The 25,531-nt window shown below is 31.8% G+C and overlaps 1 protein-coding gene across 8 annotated transcripts in view; it reads left to right on the forward strand.

Annotated features, from left to right (window-relative positions):
• The window catches only part of LOC114338523 (titin), a 751,244-nt gene that overhangs the window by 232,302 nt on the left and 493,411 nt on the right, over positions 1-25,531 (forward strand). The window contains exon 1 of one of the 8 annotated variants that reach the window (XM_050662830.1): positions 16,670-17,031. The exons of the other annotated variants lie outside the window; for them this stretch is intronic. Coding sequence (XP_050518787.1) covers positions 16,888-17,031 — 144 coding nt within the window. The 5' untranslated portion in view covers positions 16,670-16,887. Of the gene's footprint in view, positions 1-16,669; positions 17,032-25,531 lie in introns of those variants that run through there. 8 annotated transcript variants of the gene reach the window in all.

Below are 25,531 nucleotides of genomic sequence, written 5' to 3' on the forward strand. Positions count from 1 at the left end.
ACTGGTCTCCGGCTGTGTGCTTATGTAAAATATATAAATTAATAAGTACCAGCAATAATATAACGTGAGTCCCTGACGTAAACATAAGTGATATCCCCGAGTCTTCTATTTGTTCAACCTAATCATGGATAAATTAATAAAAAAAGATAAAAACTAAAAAAGGATACTAAATGAGAGAAAAACAACTTAAAATAATCTGTTATGCAGACGACGCAATACTAATCTGTCAAAGTGAAGATGATTTACAACGTATGTTGTACCAATTTAATATAGGTAACATGTCATGAAATTTAAATATTTAGGCATCACACTATCTAGCTACGGAAAGCTGAAAAAGAAGTGGAAGATCAAGTGAATAAAGCAAACAGAGCCGCAGGTTGCCTGAATGAAACCATATGGAGAAATAAAAATATCAGAAAAGACATGAAAGGCAGAATTTACAAAACAGTCACCAGACCAATAATGACATACGCTGCGGAAACACGACCTGATACAGAGTGGAAAAAATATAGTCCAGAGAAATACGATTTTAGAGACCGACCGATTAATCGGCTTCGGCATCGGCTTCGGCCACCTTCGGCCAATATTTAAACCTTCGGCCAAAATTCGGCTTCGGCCAAAACGAAGCCGAAGGTTTCGCCGAAGGTGGGATAATAAAATGCTCCGAGTATACTATACTATATAAATAATCTCTAAACAATATGTTTCGGCGAGCCTTTGATACTTTGAATAATATTTACACCCTAATAAACCAAAACGTTTTACAAACTTTCAGGTAGTAGGTAGGATATAAATTTTAACAATAGGCCAAGATGTCTCAAAGATCTTCATTTGAATATTTCTCACGTAGTAAAATTCTGAGAAACTATAATAATTTTATTGTATTTGTTAAAACTCAAGATTACTGGTGTTTTGACTACCTAAATATTAATGGCAAAATATCGACCATCGACTATCCCTACTCTAAATGCAAATATTTAGTCACCTTCGGCTTAGGCTTCGGCTTCGGCCGAAGGTATCCTTCAGGCCGAACTTCGGCATCGGCTTCGGCTTCGGCCAAAAAAGTCACATTCGGTCGGTCTCTATACGATTTTTCTCGTGACACATCCCCTTCAGGCCGAAACCAAATTTTTTGAGTAGTATGGACATCTATATTAATAACCTTTATGTTTCCTGCAGCCGATTTTGATGATATACATAGTTATAAACAAATAAAGATCAAAAAACGGTAAATTTTCGCTTTTTTCGTCTATAACCAAAAAGTTAAGCATTTTAAACAAATTTGAGAGTAAGAAACTCATAAATCGTCTAAAAAGTTTCAATATGGCGTTCGGTGAATATGTCCATCCTTACTGGTTGCTTAAAAAATTGCAAAATAAATCATAAATTTTGAGTTTCTATAAATATTCATAACTTATGTAAAAATTAACTTAGAACCTTCTATGGCCAAATAGTTTAAAAGCTATTTAATTTGTTTATCTCAAATTCATTTTTTTTGCAACAATAAAGGTCAGAAAATTATGAGGTTACAGTAAGACTTCTGATAGTTTATGGAAGAAGAACATTTATACTATTGACTTAATTAAAAAAAAATGACAAAAAGTAATTTTAAACAGTGCAAAATCATTTTGCAAAAACACGTCGATTTTTTGCTTACTTATAAACAATTGGAATAACTTTTTAACCGTTACCCGTAGAAAAATTATTTTTTCATATTTGGAAAGACTGAATTTTTGTACACATTAAGAAAGAAAAACAATTGTCCTAGGACACTAATTAGGGACGAAGTTAGCCCCCCCCCCTTTTTAATTCACATGTTTTTGCAAAATAATGTTGCAGTATTTAGAATTATTTTTTGTCATTTTTTTAATTAAATTAATAGTATAAATCTTCTTCTTTCATAAACTATCCAAAGTATTAGTGTAACTTCATCATTTTCTGACTTATAGCGTTGCAAAAAAAAATTAATTTGGGATAAACAAATTAAATACCTTTTAAACTATTTGACCAATTGCTTTGTTTAGGGTATGATTTAAGTACCAGAAATCTCAGCATTTCGTGTAATAAGAACGTTCTAAGTTAATTTTTACATAAGTTATGAATATTTATAAAAACTCAAAATTTATGAATTATTTTGCAATTTTCTAAGCAACCAGTAAGGATGGACATATTCAGCGAACGCCATATTTTTTTTATACGATTTATGAGTTTCTCACTCCGCCTCTACTTGATTACTCAGGAACTTACTGACTCAGGAATTTCAGAATCTTCTTCTTTCGAAATTTTTGATGCAAAAGATACAATTAGAAATGAATATAAACAAGGCGTTCAAAACGGTATGATAAAGCTTTTATTGTTTTGGATGCGGCTCGAACACTATGTGACCTAAGATCGCCTCGTCTAGGCTATGTTAAATTTACTCCTCTTGTCCCCAAAGATCCTATAAATAATTAAATAATAATATCGTAAACCGATATCATGCAGCTGCCTATTTTATACCTCTCGTATTTCAAACTGTATACTGTTTTTATTTTTCTACAGTGTATTATTACAAACCGTAATAATTTTTCGCGATAATTGTCTATAAATAAAAATGATAAATAAACACACCATTTTCGTCTATTTTCCTAACGAAACATATGTATTATGGTTACCAGAAATTGTCATAAGAAATTACACGTCGTTGTGTGACCTTGAGAAAACTATTAATTGATGTTAAATAATTTATTATAATTAACACTGAAATGGTGAAAATTGGGTGAAGCTGTGTATTGTTTATTTTTGTCGACTTTTCATCTCCCACACCTCAGCTCAGTGCGATGATACAGGATTAAAATATTAAGCAGTCAAAAAGAAAGAAGGACAACATTTCTAAGCTTAATTTTTAATCTCAGCTAAAAACTGGTTAATGGTATAATATAAGTGGTACGTATTTGATATGACATGGAGACATGGACGTTGAAAATATCCTCCATTAATAAGTTAGCGGCTTTCAAAATGTGGACCCTGCTAAGAATGTTGGACATACCATGGACGGATAGGGTGAGAAAGGAGGAAATCTTAAGATTTTTATGCTAAAATTATTACAAAACTAACAGTTATAAATAAAACCTAGGTTAGCATATGCTCTTTATTGATTTTAAACAGGCCTACGACTCCATCCCGCGTAACAGACTCAAGCAATGAGATCACTAGGAATACCAGATAAACTGATATGATTAGTTAAAATGACGATAACTAATACAGTTAATAAAGTCGTGATAGAAGAAAGTCTTTGAAATTAGTTTAACATCAATAAAGGATTAAAACAGGGAGACCCCCTGTCAAATCTTGACACTTGTCTCCCTGTCAAGACACTTAATGTCAACAGACAACCTAGTGCTAGAAAAAATAATTAGAGAATCAAAGATTATGACAAGTGAACAGATTTTGAACAAACAGTGCACATGTTTCGCTGATGACTCGTTGTTTATGGCACGTTCATGAATATAACTTCGAAAAATGTTCACAACATTTGAAGAAGAAGCCAGAAAATATAGCATATTATAGACTATAAATCAATATGAAAACAACTATGCTTCTTTTCATGATCATTTTTCAGTGCGTCACAAATGATAGAAAAAAAGGTAAGTCCGTGATAATATACATTTTAGTAACATGACATTTTAGTTAAATCTGAGAGTTGTCACATTTTATTTGCAATTTGGCATAAAAACAAATCAATTGTGTTTATTGCATTTATAAAATGGTATTTTCCTTGATTTGTATAATCTTATAAATTGTATAGCTTATATTCGTAGATATATTATATAATTGGTAAATATTTTTTTTTTTTCATAATAAATGTAATCATCGATTAATGTCACCGACGAAATGTAATCACCGACGTGCGTTTTTTTCTGTCACATGCAATTTAATGCGTTATCTCATATCTCATGAGAAAAATCATATATAGAATTAAGAGGGGAAAATAGAAAAGAAAATAAAAGGATCACTCTAAGGAATAATGAGAGAGAGAGAGATAGAGTATAAATTTGAGAGGGTAACAGAATTTAACGTAATCGTAATACGTACCTTGAAGTAACAGTTACAGATAGAGGAGGCGAAGAGAGAGAAATAGATAAATGGTTGTCGAAAAGTAGCAAAGCAGTAGGATCATTAAACGTACTATTGAAGGCAAAAATGTGTCCAGGGCAACCAAGATTCGAATTTATGGCACAATTGTGAGACAAACGGCGTTATTCTTGGAGAATTAATCAGACATTTATTCAAGTGAAACTAGACAATAAATCAGACAGAAAAAGCTAGAGATTTGTGACTTGGGAAAGGAAAATCTTAAGAAAAGTTTTTGGTGGTATAAAGACGGCTAACTGGGAATGGCACAGAAGAGCAAACCAGAAGCTAATGGAGATGTATAATATACCCAAAATAACGCAGAAAATCAGAATACAGAAAGTTAGTTGGTTGTTATACGAATGTCAAAAGAAAGAAACGTCGTAAGAGTTTTGCAAGCAGTGGAACAATGGAATAAAAAAATGAGGCCACGAAGGAAATGGTTTAATATTTTCCGGGAATGACATAGAAGAAATGGGAACAAGGGGCTGGAGAGAACAAGTGAAAGACCGGAAAAAGTGGAAGAATCTAGTCAAAACTACAGAAGCCAAAGATTTCTAAGACCTTTGGCTGTACACCTTTGTAGTGTTGTTTAATTTTTTTAATGAGTAGGTACCTATATCTAAAAACAACTACTATTAACAAAACAAAATGAATTTCTATGACTAACTGTTTTAAATACGGCAACTTTAAAATTTATATTTTACAATTCTGATTGCCCACATTTGCCCAATATTTTTGCATGAATTTTCCCATATTACCTAAAAATTCAAGTTGTTACATGCAGGCAAGTAATTTTAAATTGTAACATATACACATAATATGACTCAGATTATATTCACGTTCAATTAGCAGCTCCTACGTTATAGACAACAACATTTGTAGTGCCAAGTCTAATTCTGAAATAAACTTTTTCTCCTATATTTATGAATATCTCTAAATATTTAATACAGGGTGTAACAAAAATACAGGTCATAAATTAAATCACATATTCTGGGACCAAAAATAGTTCGAATGAACCTAACTTACCTTATTACAAATATGCATATAAAAAAAGTTACAGCCCTTTGAAGTTACAAAATGAAAATCGATTTTTTTGAATATATCGAAAACTATTGGAGATTTTTTATTGAAAATGCACACGTGGCATTCTTATGGCAGGAACATCTTAAAGAAAAATTATAGTGAAATTTGTGCACCCCATAAAAAATTTATGGGGATTTTGTTCCCTTAAACCCCCCCAAACTTTTGTGTACGTCTCAATTAAATTATTATTGTGGTACCATTAGTTAAATTCAATATTATTAAAACTGTTTTGCCTCTTAGTATTTTTTCGATAAGGCAGTTTTTATCGAGTTGAGGCTTATTTTTCAATATGTTTACATAAAACTTTTATGGGGGTTTTGTTCTTTTAAACCCCCAAATGTTTGTGTACGTTTCAATTAAAATATTACTGAGGTACCATTAGTTAAACACAGTGTTTTTAAAACTTTTTTGCCTCTTTTTATTTTTTCGAAAAGGCACCTTTTATCGAGATGTGACTCCTTTTTTAATATGGTTCAAAATATCCCTAAAAATATAAATCATAAATAAATGTTCATATTATTACTAAGTCTCCATCATCGTACTTATAAGCATATACAAATATGTGGTGGATTTGACAAATATTCGAAATATCTCGATAAAAACTGACTTTTCGAAAAAGTACTAAGAGGCAAAAAAGTTATAAAAAATATTGTGTTTAACTAATGGTACTACAATAATAATTTAATTGGAACGTACACAAAAGTTTGGGGGGGTTTAAGGGAACAAAACCCCCATAAAATTTTTATGGGGTGTCTAAATTTCACTATAATTTTTTCTTAAGATGATACTGCCATAAGAGTGCCACATGTCCATTTTCAATAAGAAATGTCCAATAGTTTTCGATACATTCGAAAAAATCGATTTTCATTTTGTAACTTAAAAGGGCTGTAACTTTGTTTATGTGCACATTTGTACTAAGGTAAGTTATGTTCAATCGAATTATTTTTGGTCCCAGAATATGTAATTCAATTTATGACCTGTATTTTTGTTACACCCTGTATATGCACATTGAATGAACATTAACGTTGAGAAAATCTGGCGCCAGATTAGTAACACAAAGCATTAAGATTATACGGGTCACATTATTGTGGGATTATTTAAACCAATCTAATAAAAAAAAAATGGTTTGGCTATAATATGTTTCATTTGTTAATAGCCCTGAAAAGAAAAACTTTGGTGTTCAATTTCAAAAAGGTGCTTTCTACTTGCTATTGTATCGTTTTTTGTTAATTCCTCCCATCTAGGTATCCTCACCTCACTTTGGACAGCAGAGGCTTTAATCAGGGATTATTGCAATATGACTATCAGGGGTAATATTTTAAGTACAGTGGCGTCGCCGCCGGTGAGACCATAAATGGGAATTACAAAATTAAAATAAAAAAGCTTACATTATCTTTTAATTTGTATGAAGATTTTTCCATAACTATTTAAATTATAGTTCGACTAAAGTTTTCTCTATTTGCTTTCCTTTAGGTCAGATGACCAAATAAGCCACAATATATATATATATATATATATATAACTTAAAAATATTTTTATTGACTTTTCGACTTCAACTTCGGATGTCGTTATCAAAATACAAAATATTAATAAATTAAACAAACATGTTTTTGCTTAGTAAAAAAATTCTTCTAATAATTTAATCTAATTTGACTCATTCATATTGCGTTCCTGGGACGTCTTTATTGAAAGATACTTCATTTATAAGAAAAAACATTTTTGTTTAATTTATTAATATTTTATATTTTGATAACGACGTCCGATGTGGAAGTCGGAACGCCAATAAAAACATTTTTCAAGTTAAATTGTCTCTTATTTCCGAATTAGAATAGTAAATTACATGAATGTCAAAAAGAAATAGATTCAGAAAAATATGCATGGAAGCCCAATCTAAAGTGAGTAGAATTATAAGGCCAAAATCAAATGAAGCAAATGGGTTAACACACACCTAAAAGGGCGTAAGAGTAGAGAGTGTTGAAACATTTTAAAGTAATAGGCTATTGATTATGTTTTTAGAAAGTAACTACAACGTTAACGGGGTTTTATTGTTTCATATAGTAAATGGACCTCTAAATATGAAAAAACCGCGTAGTGCTACCATTTAAAGGGTGCGTTTTTGAGAAAGGGGTGAATTAGTCCCTAGGCACAGGGCGAATTAGGGTGAGTTCTATGTACATTTGGTACAAGCACGTCTACAGGAAAATTGTTCCAGATTAAATTTAATATCGAAACATCATATTTTAAAGTCAAAAATTTTATTTTTTTACAAAAATATTTTCAAAAGAAAAGCAAGAAAAAAACACGAGAGATAGTCATTCTGTTTTTTGCCCCATAACTTTTTTCTACGGGGATATAGGTATAGGCATTGCTTCACAGAAAAAAAATTTCTATTATTCCTCTTTAAAATGGCGTTTGGTAGAAGTCTCTATGATTTACATTTTCTAAAATATGATTTTTCAAAGTTCGCCACTCACAGCAATTTTGGCCTATTTTCCTTGTTACTTCTCAACAATTGTTCTGTAACTTTTTTCTACGTAGCTTCATTCAGGTATATGACATTTAATAGGAAGAAAAGTCAATTACTTTTAAAATGGTCTATTATAGAAAGCTGTATGACTATCTTTAAGCAAGATATGGTTATTTTCAAAGTTTTATACTTTTAATGATTTTTGATATATTATATGATTATTTTAAAAAATGTCTCATTATATATAACTGTTTTATTGTATCTTTATGTATATACATTGTACAGTAAACAAGAAAGCTTATTTTCTTTTCTTTAAAATGGTGTATTGTAAAAAGTTCTAAGTCTATTTTTAATCAAGATATGCTTTTCAAAATGTGACATATACACATGCAATAGGTCCCACTAAGTTGGAACCATATGGAAAACTTCTTTGTTATTAACTTTATGAAAAAAAAATTATTCTTTATAAAATACTCTGCAGAGTCTAAAACCTAAGATGCAATCATCACATCTAAAATTTTATCAATATTGTACGAGGTATGTTAAAAAATGTGAATTTCGCTTCAAGTAACTTTTTATTTCACAGTATCAAAAAGTGTTATAAAGAAAAGTTATTTGGAATTAAAAATTATGTTATAATATGCAATTATCTTCTTCTAATTGAAAAGAATAAAAATAATTTAAAATTTTTCTCAAATTACGGATACCCTTGGATATCCTACGGATATCTTGTTTAAAAATAGTCCTAGAATTTTTTGCAATATACCATTTTAAAATAAAGAAAATAAGCTTTCTTTTATTCCAAAATGTATATACCTAAATGTACAAGAAAAAAAGTCATAATGAGAAATTTAAAAAATAATCATTAAAAATATCAAAAATCATTAAAAGTATAAAACCTTGAAAGAGCATAATTGCTTAAAAAGAGCCGAACAGTCTTATACAATAGACCATTTTAAAGGTAATTGACTTCTCTTTCTACCAAATGTACCATTGTATATACCTAGAGATGCGTAGAAAGAAGTTACAGAACAATGTTTGCGAAATAATGGGGAAAATGGCCCGAAAATACTGTGAGTGGAGAATTTTGAGAAATCCTATTTCGAAAACTATAAATGCTAGAGACTTTTACCAAACTTCATTTTAAAGAGGAAGAATGGACGTTAGATTTCGCTGAAGCAATGCCTATACCTATATCTCCGTGGAAAAAAGTTATGGGGCAAAAAACAAAATTGCTTTCTTTCGTGTTTTTTTCTTGCTCTTCTTTTGAATATATTTTTGTAAAAAAACATTTTTTGACTTTAAAATGTTATATTTAGATAGTAAATTTAACCTGGAACAATTTTTCTGTAGATGAGATTGTACCAAAAGTGCATAGAACTCAACCTAATTCACCCTGTGCCTAGGGAATAATTCACCCCTTTCTCAAAAACGCACCCATTTAAATGGTAGCACTCCGCGGTTTTTTCAAATTTAGAGGTCCATTGACCATATGAGACACTAAAATCACGATAACGTTGTAGTTCCTTTTAGCTCTCTTATTTTGAACATAATCAATAGCCTATAATTACCACACGGCAGGAAAGGATATGATAAGAGCAATTATACCTGACAAATAGGACAGTTACTTTGAAAGACTTCTAAACATGAATTGACAGATCTCGTGGGTTGACTGCGTCACAAATAAGGAAGTCTTCAGAAGAATGAAGAAGAACTGAGAGGTACTGACCACCATCAAATTTCGAAACATGAAATACTTTGGACACATTAGGTGACATGAATCCAGATGCCCTCCTACAGTCCTACAAACCATCCTGCAAGGAAAATATTTGTAAAGCGAGGTCCAGGAAGAAGAAGAACACCCTGGTTAAAGAACCTCAGAAACTGGTTTTAGACAACATCTAACCATCTAATTAGACAACATGATAAAGATTGCCACATTGCTAGGATGATCGCAAATATTCGTCACGGATAGGCACATCAAGAAGAAGAAGATTTATTTAATATATGTATTATGTTATGGACGAAAAAGCAATTCAAATTCACTATTTTAGTCGAGGAAATGAAGCATTTTGGCTCGCAATTTTTTCGTCCAGCATGGATTTACTTGAAATTTTCACAGAAGGTAGGAAATAGAAGGATCATTTTCTATATCATGCCGCTGTACGCTAAAACCTTGGGGGTGGTTGCCACCCCATCTCGGGGCGGGAATTTTTTATTACATTTTAACCATATAAATCGATGTAAAAAGTGATTCTAAGAAAAAAATAATTTTTGCATTTTCTTCGTAAAACTAATCTATTTCGAGTTATTCGCGCTTGAAAGTAACAGTTTTTCGATGAAAAAAATCGACTTTTTTGGAGGGTTTTTTGAAAATACCTCGAAAAATATGCATTTAATCAAAAAAACTGTAGATATCAAAATTGTATCTTTTAGTAACTCAAACCAAATTCTTTTTCTGTAATACCTTTAAGACCAATACAAACCGAGATACGGCATGTTAAAAGTTTGCTTTTTTCGTCAAATGCATAATTTGAAATATTCAAAGTAAAATAACAGAAAACCTTGGCATTTTTCAAGGAAAACTTAATAATATTTTTTCAAGTATGCAGTTAGGCCTTTCAAAAAATAATAACAAAAAGTTTCTAGCCTGAAAATTAAGCGACTTATGATCAAAAAAAGTCGGTACCTGCTTTTCTCTATGAAAAAATCAGTGAAAACAACCCCCTAACTACCCTCCTAATTAAAAATTGGCTTTCGTCTTTCTGTAATTCCTTTTTATATTTGTATTTATCAATACACCCAAGAAGTTTGACATATTTAAAAGGCCTAATTTTAGAAAAATTGGAGTTTAAATAAAAATGAATTTTTTGGAATTTCCCATTTTTCACCTTTTACTTCAAAATATCTCCGAAAATGATGGAGATACGAAAAAAAGTAAAGATTACTAAATTGTAGCTTTTTTAATAACTAAAACTCTCTTGAAAATAGATTTTCATTACAGTGAAGATTTAGCGAGATATAGCTGTTTAAAACCTCTATTTACGAGCAAACACCCCCTTATTCGAGTCCTTTAAACCCACCCTAATTAAAAACTAAGGGATCTTACGGAATTTAGTTTACACAGTCTTATAACTCTTCAAAAATCCTACAAAGTCGTTTTTGAAAAAACTTTTTATCGCCAAAAATGAAGGAGCTATGTTTATAAAACGAATTTTTTTTTCGAAAAATTCGGATAGTCCGCTTATGGATAGTTTTCAATGTATGTATACCACAGAACCGGTTCGTATACTGAAAGATGACTAAAAACTATTTGTATTTGTATTTGTACATATTTGTAAATTCGTATTTTTGTGTAAATAAATGTTTTTGTAATTCTTTAATTCTACTTTTTTTTCTGTATAGATCTATTAAAATATCTACTTATAAAAACTGTAATATTATTAAGGGTGGTTTTTGAGGGTTGAAATATTATATTATATCCTAAAGTATAAAACAATCATTATTTAACCAATCAAAACCAATTTTTTCCATATTAAAGTTTACAATATTTTTATATAATTTTTGATAATAAGGGGTAGTTTACACCCCTAAAAATAATCAACGACCTTTAGCATGATATAGAATATGAAGTACAGGGTGAGATGATCCTAATCCCAAATTTTTATATAAATCGATGCAAGCCGAAATTATTTTTTTAGGATAAGTAAATTTTTTATATATAGCTCCAACAAGGGTGGTTTTAAGGGTTGAAATATTATGATAGTATATCTTAAAGCATAAAAAAATCATTATGTAACTAATAAGAACCAAATGTTGACAATATTAAAGTTTAAAATGTTATTTTATAATTTTTTAGGATTAGGGGTAGTTTTCACCCTTAAAAAACCAAACGCGTACAACGGCTCAATATGGAAAATGAACTAAAGGGTGTAATGAGCCCAATCCCAAATTTTTGTACAAATCGATACTGGACGAAAAAATTGCGAGGTTTTGCCATTTTTTCAGCTTCATTTCCTCGACTATTTTAGGTTCTATGAGTAGGAAAAAAAGCGTAATCTGAAAGCAATTCGTTTTGTCCAATTCATAGCGTTACCAACTTTAGACCGAGGAAATTAGCAAAATAAAAGTCTTTTTAAAGTACAGGTATTTAACAACTGCGTTTGATAAATTTGGTGATAACAATTTAATTGGCAATAGAATATAATGCTTTTACTGAAAAAGTATGGAAAATACTTTAAAATGAAAGTGTCTAAAGTTATTTTTGTTAATTTGTTGCTTAATTATTACAAAATTAGCTTCAAAAGTTAATTTTTTGAAAATCATTAATAACTTTTCTAAAAATGCACAAGGAATTTAATTTCACGTGAAATTACAGAAAATATTACAAACATTCAGCTAAAAAAAATTTACGAAATTTAACTTACAGTCGGAAAAATTAAAGAATGCCCATGAACGATCACATCAATCACTTATTTTGTATTTGCTGTCTTTTTCTATAACAAATGAATACCCATGAACGATCACATCAATCACTTATTTTGTATTTGCTGTCTTTTTCTATAACAAATGTTTTAGATGTTTTTTCCCGTGACACATCCCCCTCCAGGCGAAACCAAATTTTTTGAGTAGTATGGACATCTATAATAATAACCTATACGTTTCCTGCAACCGACTTTGATGATATACATAATTATAAACAAATGAAGATAAAAAAACGGTATATTTTCGCTTTTTTCGTCTATTACTAAAAAGTGAAGCATTCCAAACAAATTTGAGAATAAGAAACTCATAAATCATATAAAAAACTTCAATATGGTGTTCGCTGAATATATCTATCCTTATTTGTTGCTTAGAAAATTGCAAAATAAGTCATAAATTTTGAGATTTTATAAATGTTCATAACTTATGTAAAAATTAAGTTAGAACCTTCTTATTACACGGAATGCTGAGACGTTATGTGCTTAAATTATATTTTAAATTTCAAAGCAATTGGTCAAATAGTATAAAAGTTATTTAATTTGTTTATCCCAAATTCATTTTTTTTGCAACACTATAAGTCAGAAAATTATGAGGTTACAGCAATACTTCGGACAGTTTATGAAAGAAGAACATTTATACTATTAATTTAATTAAAAAAAGATGACAAAAATTAATTTAAAACAGTGTAAAATTATTTTGCAAAAACATGTCGATTTTTTGCGTACTTATAAACAATTAGAATAACTTTTTAACCGTTACCCGTAGAAAAAATATTTTTTCATATTTAGAAAGACTGAATTTTTATACACATTTAGAAAAAAAAACAATTATTGTCCTAGGACAATTAGGGACGAAGTTAGCCCCTCCTTTTTTTAATTCACATGTTCTTGCAAAATAATTTTGCAATATTTAGAATTATTTTTTGTCATTTTTTTTATTTAAATTAATAGTGTAAATCTTCTTCTTTCGTAAACTATCCAAAGTATTACTGTAACTTCATCATTTCCTGACTTATAGTGTTGCAAAAAAAATTAATTTGGGAAATACAAATTAAATAACTTTTAAAGTATTTGCCAATTGCTTTGAAATTTGGGGTATGATTTAAGCACCAGAAATCTCAGCATTCCGTGTAATAAGAAGGTTCTAAGTTAATTTTTACATATTTATAAAAACTCAAAATTTATGATTTATTTTGCAATTTTCTAAGCAACCAATAACGATAGACATATTCAGCGAACATCATATTGAAGTTTTTTACACGGTTTATAAGTTTATCACTCTCAAATTTATTTAAAATGCTTAACTTATTGGTAATAGACGAAAAAAGCGAAAATTTACCGTTTTTGATCTTCATTTATTTATAACTATGTATATCATCAAAATCAGCTGCAGGAAACGTATAGGTTATTATTATAGATGTCCATACTATTCAAAAAATTTGGTTTCGGCCTGGAGGGGGATGTGTCACCGACAGGATATTTTTTTTTCCTTATTTCTCTGACTAAAATTGTTTATCCCAGAAAACTTTTACCTACAACTAGACCAGGGTATTTAGCACTAAAAACATCGGAATAAATCTATTTTTACATTTTTAAATACAGCACCTAGATATTTGCAACTTTTCGCATTGTGTTCAGGATGATGTCTGATGTCAGGAAAAAAGTCTATTATAGAAAAATAGGTGGAAATGCACAACTGCATTTTAAATTGCATAAAATGCATCAAAAATGCATAAAAATGTAAAAATAAGTAGACAAAATTTAGATACTAGGGATTTTGGGGTTACTGAACACGAGAACGCCATCATAACCGACCTCCGGAGCACCTGGTATCCAGGGTCAGTGCTAAAGCACGTCATCTGGAGTTTAGAGGGTTGTCGCCACTAAATTGATACAAATAGATTACTTGGGTGATTTTTGGGGTTGCTAAAAACGAATAAGCCATCAGAACCGACATTCGGAGCACCTGGTGTCTAGAGTCAAGTCATCTTCTGGAGTTTCCAGCAATTTCAGCACTAAATTGATGCAAACAGATTACACAAGGCGTTTTAGGGGTTACTGAATAGAACTGACCCTCGGAGCACCTGGTGTCCACAGTCACTGCTAAGACACGTCATCTTCAGAAGGCTGAAGGTTTCGAAGGTTTTCGGCCTTGAATGCATGCTAATAGATTACTAGGCGGTTTTTGGCATCGTTAAATACAAATACGCCATCAGAACTGATTCCCGGACCACCTGGTGCACAAGGTCACTGTCACTGCTAAGGCATGTTATCTTCTAGATTTTGGAAGGTTTTTGGGCGCCAGGTGCACCGGAGTCGGTTTTGATGACGTATGCTTGTTCAGCTGTTCAGCGACCCCAAAAACTCCCTCGTAATTTGTTTGTATAAATTTAGTGCCGAAAACACCGTAAATTTAGTGGTCGGTTCTGATGGCGTATTCGTCTTCAGCAATCCCCCAATACACCGAGTAATAAAATCTGGCCTTTAATACACTTATTTTGATATGTTTATGTACTTTTGGATGCATCTTACGCACTTTAAAATGAAACTATGCATTTCCACCCATTTTTCTGAAGTAGACTTTTTTCCTAACCTGATCATCCTGAACATAATGCAAAAAGTTGCAAGTCTTTTGGTGCTGTATTTAAAAATCGATTTATTTTGTACAAAATGCCCTGGTCTAAACGTTATTATGCGTAAAGATCTTACGTTGTTTATATATTTAGGTATAAATATATTGTTTATAATTAAAAAATGTATAATCTTTTGCATATTTTGTTTATTATATTGTTATCACTAGAGCTCGGGAAATATGAACTTAAAAAACCCTAAAATATGCATGCAAACATGCACAAAAAACAGTTGACATATGCACTAAAATATGCTTTTATGCATTTAATGCATATAAATAAAAAACGCAGCAATCTTTGTATCGAAAATATTTAATTTATTTTATGCTCAAGTCACAAAAATATTTATTGAAATTTCTATATCATTATATTCATGTATTATTTATATTCATCATCAAATCATCATCATTCTTTGTTATATTGTTAATAAATTAAAACTATATACATGACAATGTGTTATTACTAAATGTTTTTCTAAATTTTTCTAGAGTAAAACTGTGCCGTCTATTTGATAATAATTGTTTATACGCGGAAAAACTTTTTTTTATATTTCACCCCTGTTGAGCTGGCCCACAACCTTGTATAGATTAAGATACAAATAGCGCTAAATAACGAGCTATTTATGAGATTTCGTGTACCGTAGATTAAAAATTTCGGGCTCGTTACACTGTGCAGAAATTAAAATTTTTTGTGGGGGCTGATGCAGCCCCCCTCCCACTACTTAAAAAGAGAGATATTGGATTGATCTTTGTGGCGGAATTACGACCAATTTATGAGTTTTCGAAGTGATATAGTTTAGATTTTTGTGCTTATCTCCTTAACCCTCTAACAACACTCTAATTGATTCAACTCAAGAGAAAAATGCCGAGAAAAATAAAAATATATCGTATCGAGGATATAATTCATATACCGTTTAAAATCTAAGAATAAACTTTCAAAATACGCGCATTTCTATTATTGAGTTACAACCTCTTCGCAAGAAAACCTCCCCATCTTCGCTCAAGAGAGAATTATTGTACTTAGAATTTTAAAAAATTATTATTTCGATTATTGAATTGCAATTTCTTTTCTATAGGGCCGTCACTGAAGGTAAAAATCAACTATTAGCTTCGATTTCAGTCAACCTCCATCGATTTTCACGAAAATTGGTGAATTTTTAGAAGATATCTCAATAAACAAGAGTGAAATAGTGCCAACTTGCGCTTTTACACTGGGGGTGGATGCCACCCTCTATTCAGGGGTGAAAATTACTTTATTAAAAATAACCCCACAAATGATAGAGGGACAAATTTTAAAGAAAATTTGTTATATAAAGTTATTAAAATAAATCATTAATTTTTAAGGTATCAAAGAACAAAGATTTTGATTTTTCGTGAAAAATGCATGTTTGAAAGCGGTTTTTCATAAATAACTCAAAATATGCACTCTTAATAATTGCATATGCACTTATACAATTTATCCAAAATATGCAAATATGCACTTATGCATTTTGCATATTTCCCGAGCTCTAGTTATCACCAAATTTATCAAAAGCAATTGTTAAATACCTGTATCAAAGAGTGCCTTGGGAAAATCGTTACTTCCATGGTCTACTTATCACAGCATAATAATTTCCCTCTAAATTAACGCCCAAGATTTATAAAACTTATTTTTAGAACGTACAACACTAAAATATTTATTTTTGAAAGAAACATAGATATTGTGCATCGGCGGTCGTAGCAGGCCGTGCAGAGAATTTCGCAGTCAAATCAAAAGAGAAAACAAGAGACGATCATCATCATCAGCAGACTTGTTCGCGTGGTCATCACCGCGATGCGATATTGTTTATAGAGTGGAAGGAGGTCGGCACAAAAGTCGAAACTCAGTGTGTTTCGCGGCTCCGCGGTGTAGATATCAAATGTTACGAATCACGACGAAACGAAAAAACGGCTAAACGAATCTAAAACGACAGACAGAAATACAAATCGCCGACACACTTGCCAAAAAACTGAAAATTTTTCGTATAGATATATTTTGGATACAATTTTTTTGAAATAGTGATCAAAGTTCCTAATTATAAACTGTTTTTAAGTGTTATGTGTTAAGTGACAAGAAGACGTAAATATCGAAAATGGATGCGGCAAGAGGACCGGTTGAAAATGGGACCAAACTGGACGAAGTACCATCAAGTTCAGCGGCTATGTCCAAGACGACTACCATCAGTACCATCGCTGTGCAAAGTGGGAAAACGAGGATTGTTATTGCCCTTTTACACGTATGTTAATTTCTTGCCTTCTCATTTAATTTGTACTTTAATTTCTTAAAATCTGCAACTCAAATTATAATAAGTAAACAGTTATCATCAACAATAATAATTATTATCCTATTGAGAGACAAGTAACTCGAAGACAACTGTCCCATGACATTTTTCTATTGTTTCGTTGTTTACACAGTCGATAAAACATGAATTTGAAGTCTGTATAAACAAATTATTTAAATAAAAAAAATAGTAAATTGAGTATTCGCGTATAGGCTATGCGTAGGTAGGTGTTTCATAAATGAAGCAAATCTTGTTCGAAGGTTAATTGAGGTATTATGATTTTTGTGTTTTAGAGGTCTCCTTATAAGGGTTTTAAATCTTTTGATGATTTCTTTAAAGTAATCTGTTACATTTTTGAAAAAAGCAATCTCTTCTTTAAATAATAAAGTGACTACTACAGTCGGAAAAATGAAAGAATACCCATGAACGATCACATCAATCACTCATTTTGCATTTGCTCTTTTCCTATAAAAATAACAAACGTTTGGTATAGAAAAAGACAGCAAATACAAAATAAGTGATTGATGTGATCGTTCATGGGTATTCTTTCATTTTGCCGACTGTAGATATACCTACTGACTACTGACCTACTCTAAACTCTGGTGAATTTGTAAAACTGTGTAAAATTGACAAATCCACCTGTAGTTTGTAGTCCTTGGGCCCAGCGTTTAAAAAAATATTACCTCCCTCATGAGACTTTTTATTGAGTTATTGTCGGACAACTTTTCTATTTCGGAAAATTTTCGGGAGTGGGGCATTTCGTAAATATAAAGGTTTCTAAACTTTGGTGTGCCAGATAACTGGAATACTCTTAAAAATTTGTCTGACAATATTACCAGTAAATTGTAAGTATTTTTATCAAATAATCCTGCAAAGAAATCATCATTTATGGTGACTCCAGCACGCATTATACTGTCATAAAATTTATACCCTCGCATCTGATTTTTACAGGACTGTTTGATAAAAATATAAAATATTTACAATTAACTGGTAATATTCTCCGACAATTTTTTAAGGATACTCCAGTTCTCGGACGCATCAAAGTTTAGAAACCAGGGGCGTAACAGAGGCCCCCACAGCATGAAGCTTGCGGGGGGGGGGGGGCAACATATAAGGGGCCCCATCAACGTTTTTAAGCAGTGCCTGGAAATCTTCAAAAACTTCCCCCGATTCGATTTACCAAAGAATGCAGAAAAATGTCCAACCAAAATCGCTTACTCTAAAAACGTTATCGGTGACTAGGTGGGCATCCAGATTTCAAACTCTGCTTGGTACAAAGCAGAACTACATGAAAATTTTAAAAACACTGGCTAAAATAATATTAACTACCGCAGATCGTGAGTAGAGAATGAGAACTAATAATTAAAAAAGTAAAATGGAACAGTTTGAATATGTCTTCGCATATATTTTACAAAATAGTAGTACTTTTACATAACTCTATTTAAAGAATTTTTGTCAAATCTTTAGTCAAAACGATACACGTCATTTTGCAAGAATCCAAAGATTTTGCTACTAATTGTGACTTTCCCTGTACTTTTAAAATCAAAAGGTTTGGTAGAGTTAAGAAATATTTTGATGAATTATTACATAATCAACGCATTTCAACCCTGAAGAAATATAATATAATATTATAGAGTAGTCGTGTTTTTCGGAAATCTCGATGTAGTCATTGAACAAATTCAAGCTGGATTTATAGGTATGTACAAAGTGAACAATGATTTTAAAAGAACATCTTAGAAGTGGATATTATCTTTTCAAATCGGATACAGAAGTTTTTGAAGGAACCAGTAAATTAGTTGCTGCGTACCCGTCAGATTTAAGTAATGAGTTTTTGGAGCAACTGCAATTTGTTAGAAAATCATTAAGGATACAGTTGGAACCAGCCAACTTAATTTATAATGCAGCCAAAATTATTGTTATAGATTTTCATTGCACTAGTGCTTGCATTTTGCGTACCAGAAGTGTGTCATGCGTACACCTTGTTTTCAACTATACTTCTTATGATCGCTAGTTCAGAGAGATATATTTCTAAACTTAAATTAATAAAACTATATCTTCATAGTACTGCGTCAGAAGCACGGTTATCTTCTCTAGCGCTTATAAGTATTGAAAACGAAGTTGCCCATCAGATAGATATTAATAAAATAATTGTAGATATATTCGCTGATAGTAGTGCACAATTATTAACAGAATTATTAACAACCGGTTGACCTACAAAATGGACAATTACCAACCAGTGGAACAGGCTGGCTTCCGCAAAGGATATAGTACATCAGACCATCTGCTGACAATGAGAACATTGATAGAGAAGGCAAATGAATACCAACTACCCGTATTTCTTGCCTTCGTAGACTATGAAAAGGCGTTTGATAGTATCGAGATGTGGGCCATAGAACAAGCTATTAATAATTGTAGAATAGATTCGAGATATAGACAACTAATACATAATATATATGAAAATGCAACTATGATAGTACAACTAGACGAAAATACAAATCCCATCCCTATTAAGAGAGGCGTGAGACAAGGAGACGTAATATCGCCAAAGCTTTTCAACCTAGCACTAGAAGACGTCTTCAAAACGACAAATTGGTCAACCTATGGCATTAACGTTAATGGCAAGAAGCTAAACCACCTCAGATTCGCTGACGACATTGTGATTATAGCGAGCTCATTCGAGGAACTGCAAATTATGATGGAGGAACTCGCAGGCAGCTCCCAATACGTCGGCCTGAAAATGAACATGAAGAAAACAAAAATAATGACAAACACAGATGACCCCAGACGCATAACTATAAATGGCAGTGAGATAGAAAAAATCCAGGAATATATCTACCTAGGCCAAATCCTGAAACTAGACAAAGAAAACCAAAGTGCGGAAATTAATAGAAGAGCAAGACTAGCATGGGCAGGATTTGGAAAACTTGGTTGGATACTTAAGAACCGCAAAATACCTCAATATTTGAGAACCAAAGTGTTCAACCAGTGCATCCTTCCTATCATGACATATGGGTGTCAAACCTGGACCCTAACCAAGGCAAATATGAATAAACTAGCCACAACACAAAGAGCTATGGAAAGAGCAATGTTAGGTATACGACTGTCAGATAAAAAGAGGAACGACTGGGTAAGATCAAAAACAAAAGTCGAGGACATAACAACAAAAGTTGCCAAACTTAAATGGAGCTTCGCAGGCCACACTGTTAGACAAAAAGACCAACGTTGGAATGCAACGATACAACATTGGAGACCTTACCAAAGTAAACGACCGAGAGGAAGACCACAGATGAGATGGGTTGATGATATTAAAAGAGGAGCCGGAACGAATTGGAAATATGTTGCTCAGGATAGAGACCGATGGAAGGAGTTGGGAGAGGCCTATGTCCAAACGTGGACGATAGAAGGCTAAGAAGAAGAAGAAGAAGTAGTGCACAAAGAAAGTTGTTCATCTCATAGAATAATACTATGTAATAATTTAAAGAGTGTAGGCGCAAAATTTCGGACGGATGCTTTTTAAATGCATTTATTTTTGTTGCATCCTGAGAAAACTAATACAATTTTTAAAAAGTTTAAACGCAGGAAGAAAGATTACATTATTACCGAGGGTTGAAAGTTACTTAGAATTAACAAAAAGTTTCTATTGAATGAGATATTTGAAATTAAAAATCATACTTAACATTCTCTTTTTTCACCTCTGTAACTTATTAAATTAAACATTAAAGAAGTTTTCAGGGTTCATAATATGTAATTTTTCATTCTGCGTTTAAATTTTTCAAAAATACTTACTAGTTTTCTCAGGGTTCGAAAAAAAAATGAATTTAAAAAGCATTGTCACGAAATTTTGCGCCTACGCTCCCAATTTTTGTTCTATTTTATTCTATATCAATAAAGATCAAAATATAAGTTTTTATAAACAATAAAAACAGTGCATAAATACACTACTAAACAGTGCATAAATACACTAACACATAATATACGTTTTTGTTACACAAGTCGCATTTAGTAATTTTTTAAAGGGGGCCCCATTTCCTATTCTGGCGACGGAGTTTGTTACGCCACTGTTAGAAACCTCTACATTTACCAAATACCCCCCTCTCGAAAATTTTGAAATAGAAAAGTTTTCCGAGTTGACAAGAATAGCTGAATAAAAAAAGGAAGGTACCTAAATATCGACTCATATTTTTCATCTCTTAATATGTGACCAAAGTACCTTATTTTTCTTTCCTTCATGGTATTGAGAACACTCTGGAAAAAAATTGTTCATAAAGCTGATTGTTCTATATTCTTCACATTTCACTGCGTTGGGTTTTTTTTTTTGGTATTTGAATAATACCCTCTAATATTAGTCATTCTTTCGGAATTTCTCGAGTATAGTAAATTTCATTGAGTACTAATTAATCTACAAGTACCTATATCAATGTAATTCTCTGTTAGTATCTAGCCTTAAAATTTCTGTAGGTATTTCACCCGGTTCCATTATCATTTTATCTACGTTTTTAGGCGTTTTCAATTTTCCCTTTACTAATTGTAGGTCCGCTGTTACCTCTTGGTTCTGTTGTCTCCAATTAAAGAATTTATTTGTTTGTCGTCAAATGGATCTCTTTTATATTCTTCCTATGTATTTATTATATCTGCATTTTCAATTATTATTTTATTTTTGTTCATTATGTTTCCATTTCCCCTTTGTTTGCATATGCCAGCTGATCTTTAATTTCTCGATAAGTAGATAAATATACATAATGTATGTAAAAGTTGTCATGTTCTTTTTCTAATCTTTCTTTTTCTGCACATTTTTCGATAGCCAGGATTTCTTCGGTTATTTGGTTTCTATTTAATTGTATTATTATTTTGTTGTATTGTTGTTTTTGTTATTCTTATATTTCCTGATTTCCGATATTAATGATTTTATTTCTTGTGTTTTCCATTGTTTACTTTTAGGAGATCTATCGTTGTCCAGCTGTTATATGATGCTCCTCAGAATCTTCGCTAACTTTTCTCTAACAATAAATTTTCTATTGCGTTTCTTTTTACTTTCTGGACTTCCTTGTGTATTTGTTTTTTGTTCTGCTGACTGGTTCGTTTAGTATTCTTTGAATAATTCTAGGTATTTTGTGAATTTTTTTATTTTCTTTAGTTTAGTTTCAGTAAATTGTGACGGTTTTGTTTTGACCTTGAGCCGCAATAATCTTTGGTTTGAAAATATTTTTCTATAATGTTTCTCTCACGATAACATAAATTCTGGTGTTTGGCCGTGGTTTATATCCAATCCAATCCAATCGCGAATGATATTGAGCCATGACATCGTCTTTTATCCAATTCCTGTATGGCCCCTGACTTTTTATGATACTAAATGATTATGTACCGATCACTTCTAAAAACATAATACAATTATGTTTTGATATAATAATCTTTTGATACACTCCTTCTGCAGTTGGATTTAAACTATATTTTGAATTAAATTCTGAGAGCGATCCTTTAGTAAAGTAAGGGCTGCTTCTTTGATTTTTCTCTTTATGCTATCCGTTTCTTTGCATATTTTGGGATCTGTCCCATTGGGATATGGTAATAAACATTTTAAAAAATGAACCTACAGCCTTGATATTGCGTGGAAAGTGGGGTTTTATAGTATATGTTAAAAATGTTAAAACTTCAGAGTGATTTTCATCTGTAATGACTGGATTATTAATAAATAGAAGTTAAATCAATTTTTAAACAAAAATTTCATTTTTATATATTGTTATGATCTGCTTTTTATTACTTTCATATCAATTAGTCTTTATTTGATTACTCCAATTAATTATTCAATTAATTATCCAATTGTTGCAAATCATACAAAAAAAAGTAAGAAAAAATCTCAGGGTGCCTTTTTTATAATACAAAAAAATATCTAAATTATCTTACGTTATACTTATCTTCTCTAGTGGTTTCAGTATCTCTTAGTTGATTCTTATCGGGAGAAAAATAGGAAAGGGAAATAAATAGAAATACATAAATAAACATACAGAAATATCTTTTATTATCAAAATCAATACTCTAAAAATCGATCAATTAAACATAGCTGTCCGAATGAAATTTTTACCACTTAAATTTATTCTAGTTCAAATAAAAATTTATCGGTTTGTTCCCGATGACTTTGATATAACAAGCTAAACAAACAAATTTAGGTATTCGCAAAATTACTTATACTTCCTATTTAATTTTTGAAATATTGGAATCTTAATTCAAATGCTTTTACTCAAAATTTTAGTTTCCGAACATAAAAAAATCTTTCACATAAATTGACTGACCTTTGCTTCACTCACAATGATGTCTCCTCTTAACCCAAACAGCTCTCCCTTGTTGACTATGTATGATACCCATCAAAGCCCTCTCCGTTCTCAAGCTTCAATCCAGCAGCATACCAGCACTAATTCTCCAAAGAAACAACGAGCCAGGCCTCTTTTAACCAGTACTCGATTCAAACAACTCCGAAATTCTCTCCTCTCCTTCTCACAATAATACAGAATCAAAGAGGTATTTCTTCTCAATTTAATCTGTCTCTCGTTCCACTTTTCAGCTCCACTCTCCACTATCAAACAACCACTGGTACTTGCTTTTTAACTATCCACGAAAACGTTGACTGCTCTTCAGTGATGCCGATCACATAATAATTCCTCTTTCCAAAACTATCTGAAAATTCAACCTTCTCTCATTCCCATTCCAAATTGCCAAACCAATCAGAGACATTTCTTCTTCCCCATTCTTTTTTTCATTCGAAAAAACCCACGCATACTTTCAAAAATATTCCTACCATCATAATAACTACTTTCGGGAAATTCTACAAAATTTACTCGGGGTTAAACAAAAAGAGCTTAAAATTCCAAACTTTCTTTTACATTATTTTCTAAACCTGTGGCTTTTGGACTCGTGGATAACAAAGCACCATTATAATCTCCAAATACCCTGAACAATTATTGTCTATTCATATCACTTTCTTTCCTAATGTCTTTTATTTTTCAGGGAAAAAACTCATTAACGATAACCCACTTCTTAAAAACTACTTATAATAAATAGTTACAAATCAATATACAGGATGTATCAAATTGATGTGCCCGCGTTATATTAAAATTAATAAAGTTTTTATTCTATCTTTGATTTATAAATTGATACACAATAATATGTTTATCAAATTCTTTTTACGACAGGTTTATATCACAATAATTAAATGGCAATCAATTGATATGTCTCATATATGTAATTCACATCACTGTATGTTGTGCAACAGAAAGTGTCATATCGGTTTGCACATTATCTACCTAAGTAAATAATATTTTTGCGCAATTACAAATTACTTCAACAATGTACCTGTAACTAGTACAGTGCATAAGGTTAGATTATTCTTCGTAGGTATCAACAAACTTTCGGTCAGGCCATGGACTTCGGGGGGTACGAGGTTTGCAGCGCAGTATATCGTGCCCCCAGTTGTACATGCTATGGCATGCTGGACGAGCCATACAGCCTGTAGTCACTACCCCGATGTATGAGCGGGAACACAATATGCATAAATACTCATACGCTCATGAATCGCACCTGGCGAGTCATGAGGGCCTTCACATTTCACTCTTCTTCAACTGGTCTTAAGTGAAATGTTCTTTGATCTATCCTATCAGCCTCCCTTGGCTAACTCTTGTTTTCTTCCGACCCCGAATGGCTATTAGGTTTCCGAGGGCAGACGGGTCACTATTTTATTCACACTATCTATTATTTCCTCTTAAACTCGCCAACACGCATGGCAAGCGCGGCGTTTTAAATTGCCATTTTCCCTCGAAAAATGAAATGTCAGATAATAAAGGAAGATTACCCCAGGTGAGTAGGGTTCAAAACCCAGAGTCTCACACTGATCTATCAGTCTGTCCCACGGATTCTGGGGGGGACAAAGTTCTGACACAACCTGAGAAAAACACAAAGCGATTTAAGATGAAAGTTGCAACGCTTAACGTTAGATCCCTGATGTCGGAAGACAGATTACTGGAATTAGAAAACGAACTACAGAACATTAAATGGGACGTAGTCGGACTCAGTGAGGTAAGAAGACGAGGAGAGTCTCTCGAAACACTAAACTCTGGTCACCTACTTTACTATATGGGAAGTGAACACATCTCTGTAGGAGGAGTAGGCATCATAATACACAAGAAACTCTCCAAAAATGTGGTGTTAGTAAAAGCAATATCTGAGAGAGTAATTTATATAAATATACAGTTAAATAAAAAATGTACTGTTAAGTTCATACAAGTCTATTCACCAACATCAACCCATCGTGACGAAGAGGTAGAACAATTTTACGAAGATATATTAGAAGCCATAAGAGAAAATAATGCCCACTACACTGTCATAGGTGGTGATTTCAACGCAAAAATGGGAACACAGTTAGATGCATCGGAAATATCTCTGGGAAATTTCGGAAGTCCGGGTAGAA

The sequence above is a fragment of the Diabrotica virgifera genome, chromosome 9 (genome assembly GCF_917563875.1).
Source record: "Diabrotica virgifera virgifera chromosome 9, PGI_DIABVI_V3a".
Lineage (NCBI taxonomy): Eukaryota > Metazoa > Arthropoda > Insecta > Coleoptera > Chrysomelidae > Diabrotica > Diabrotica virgifera.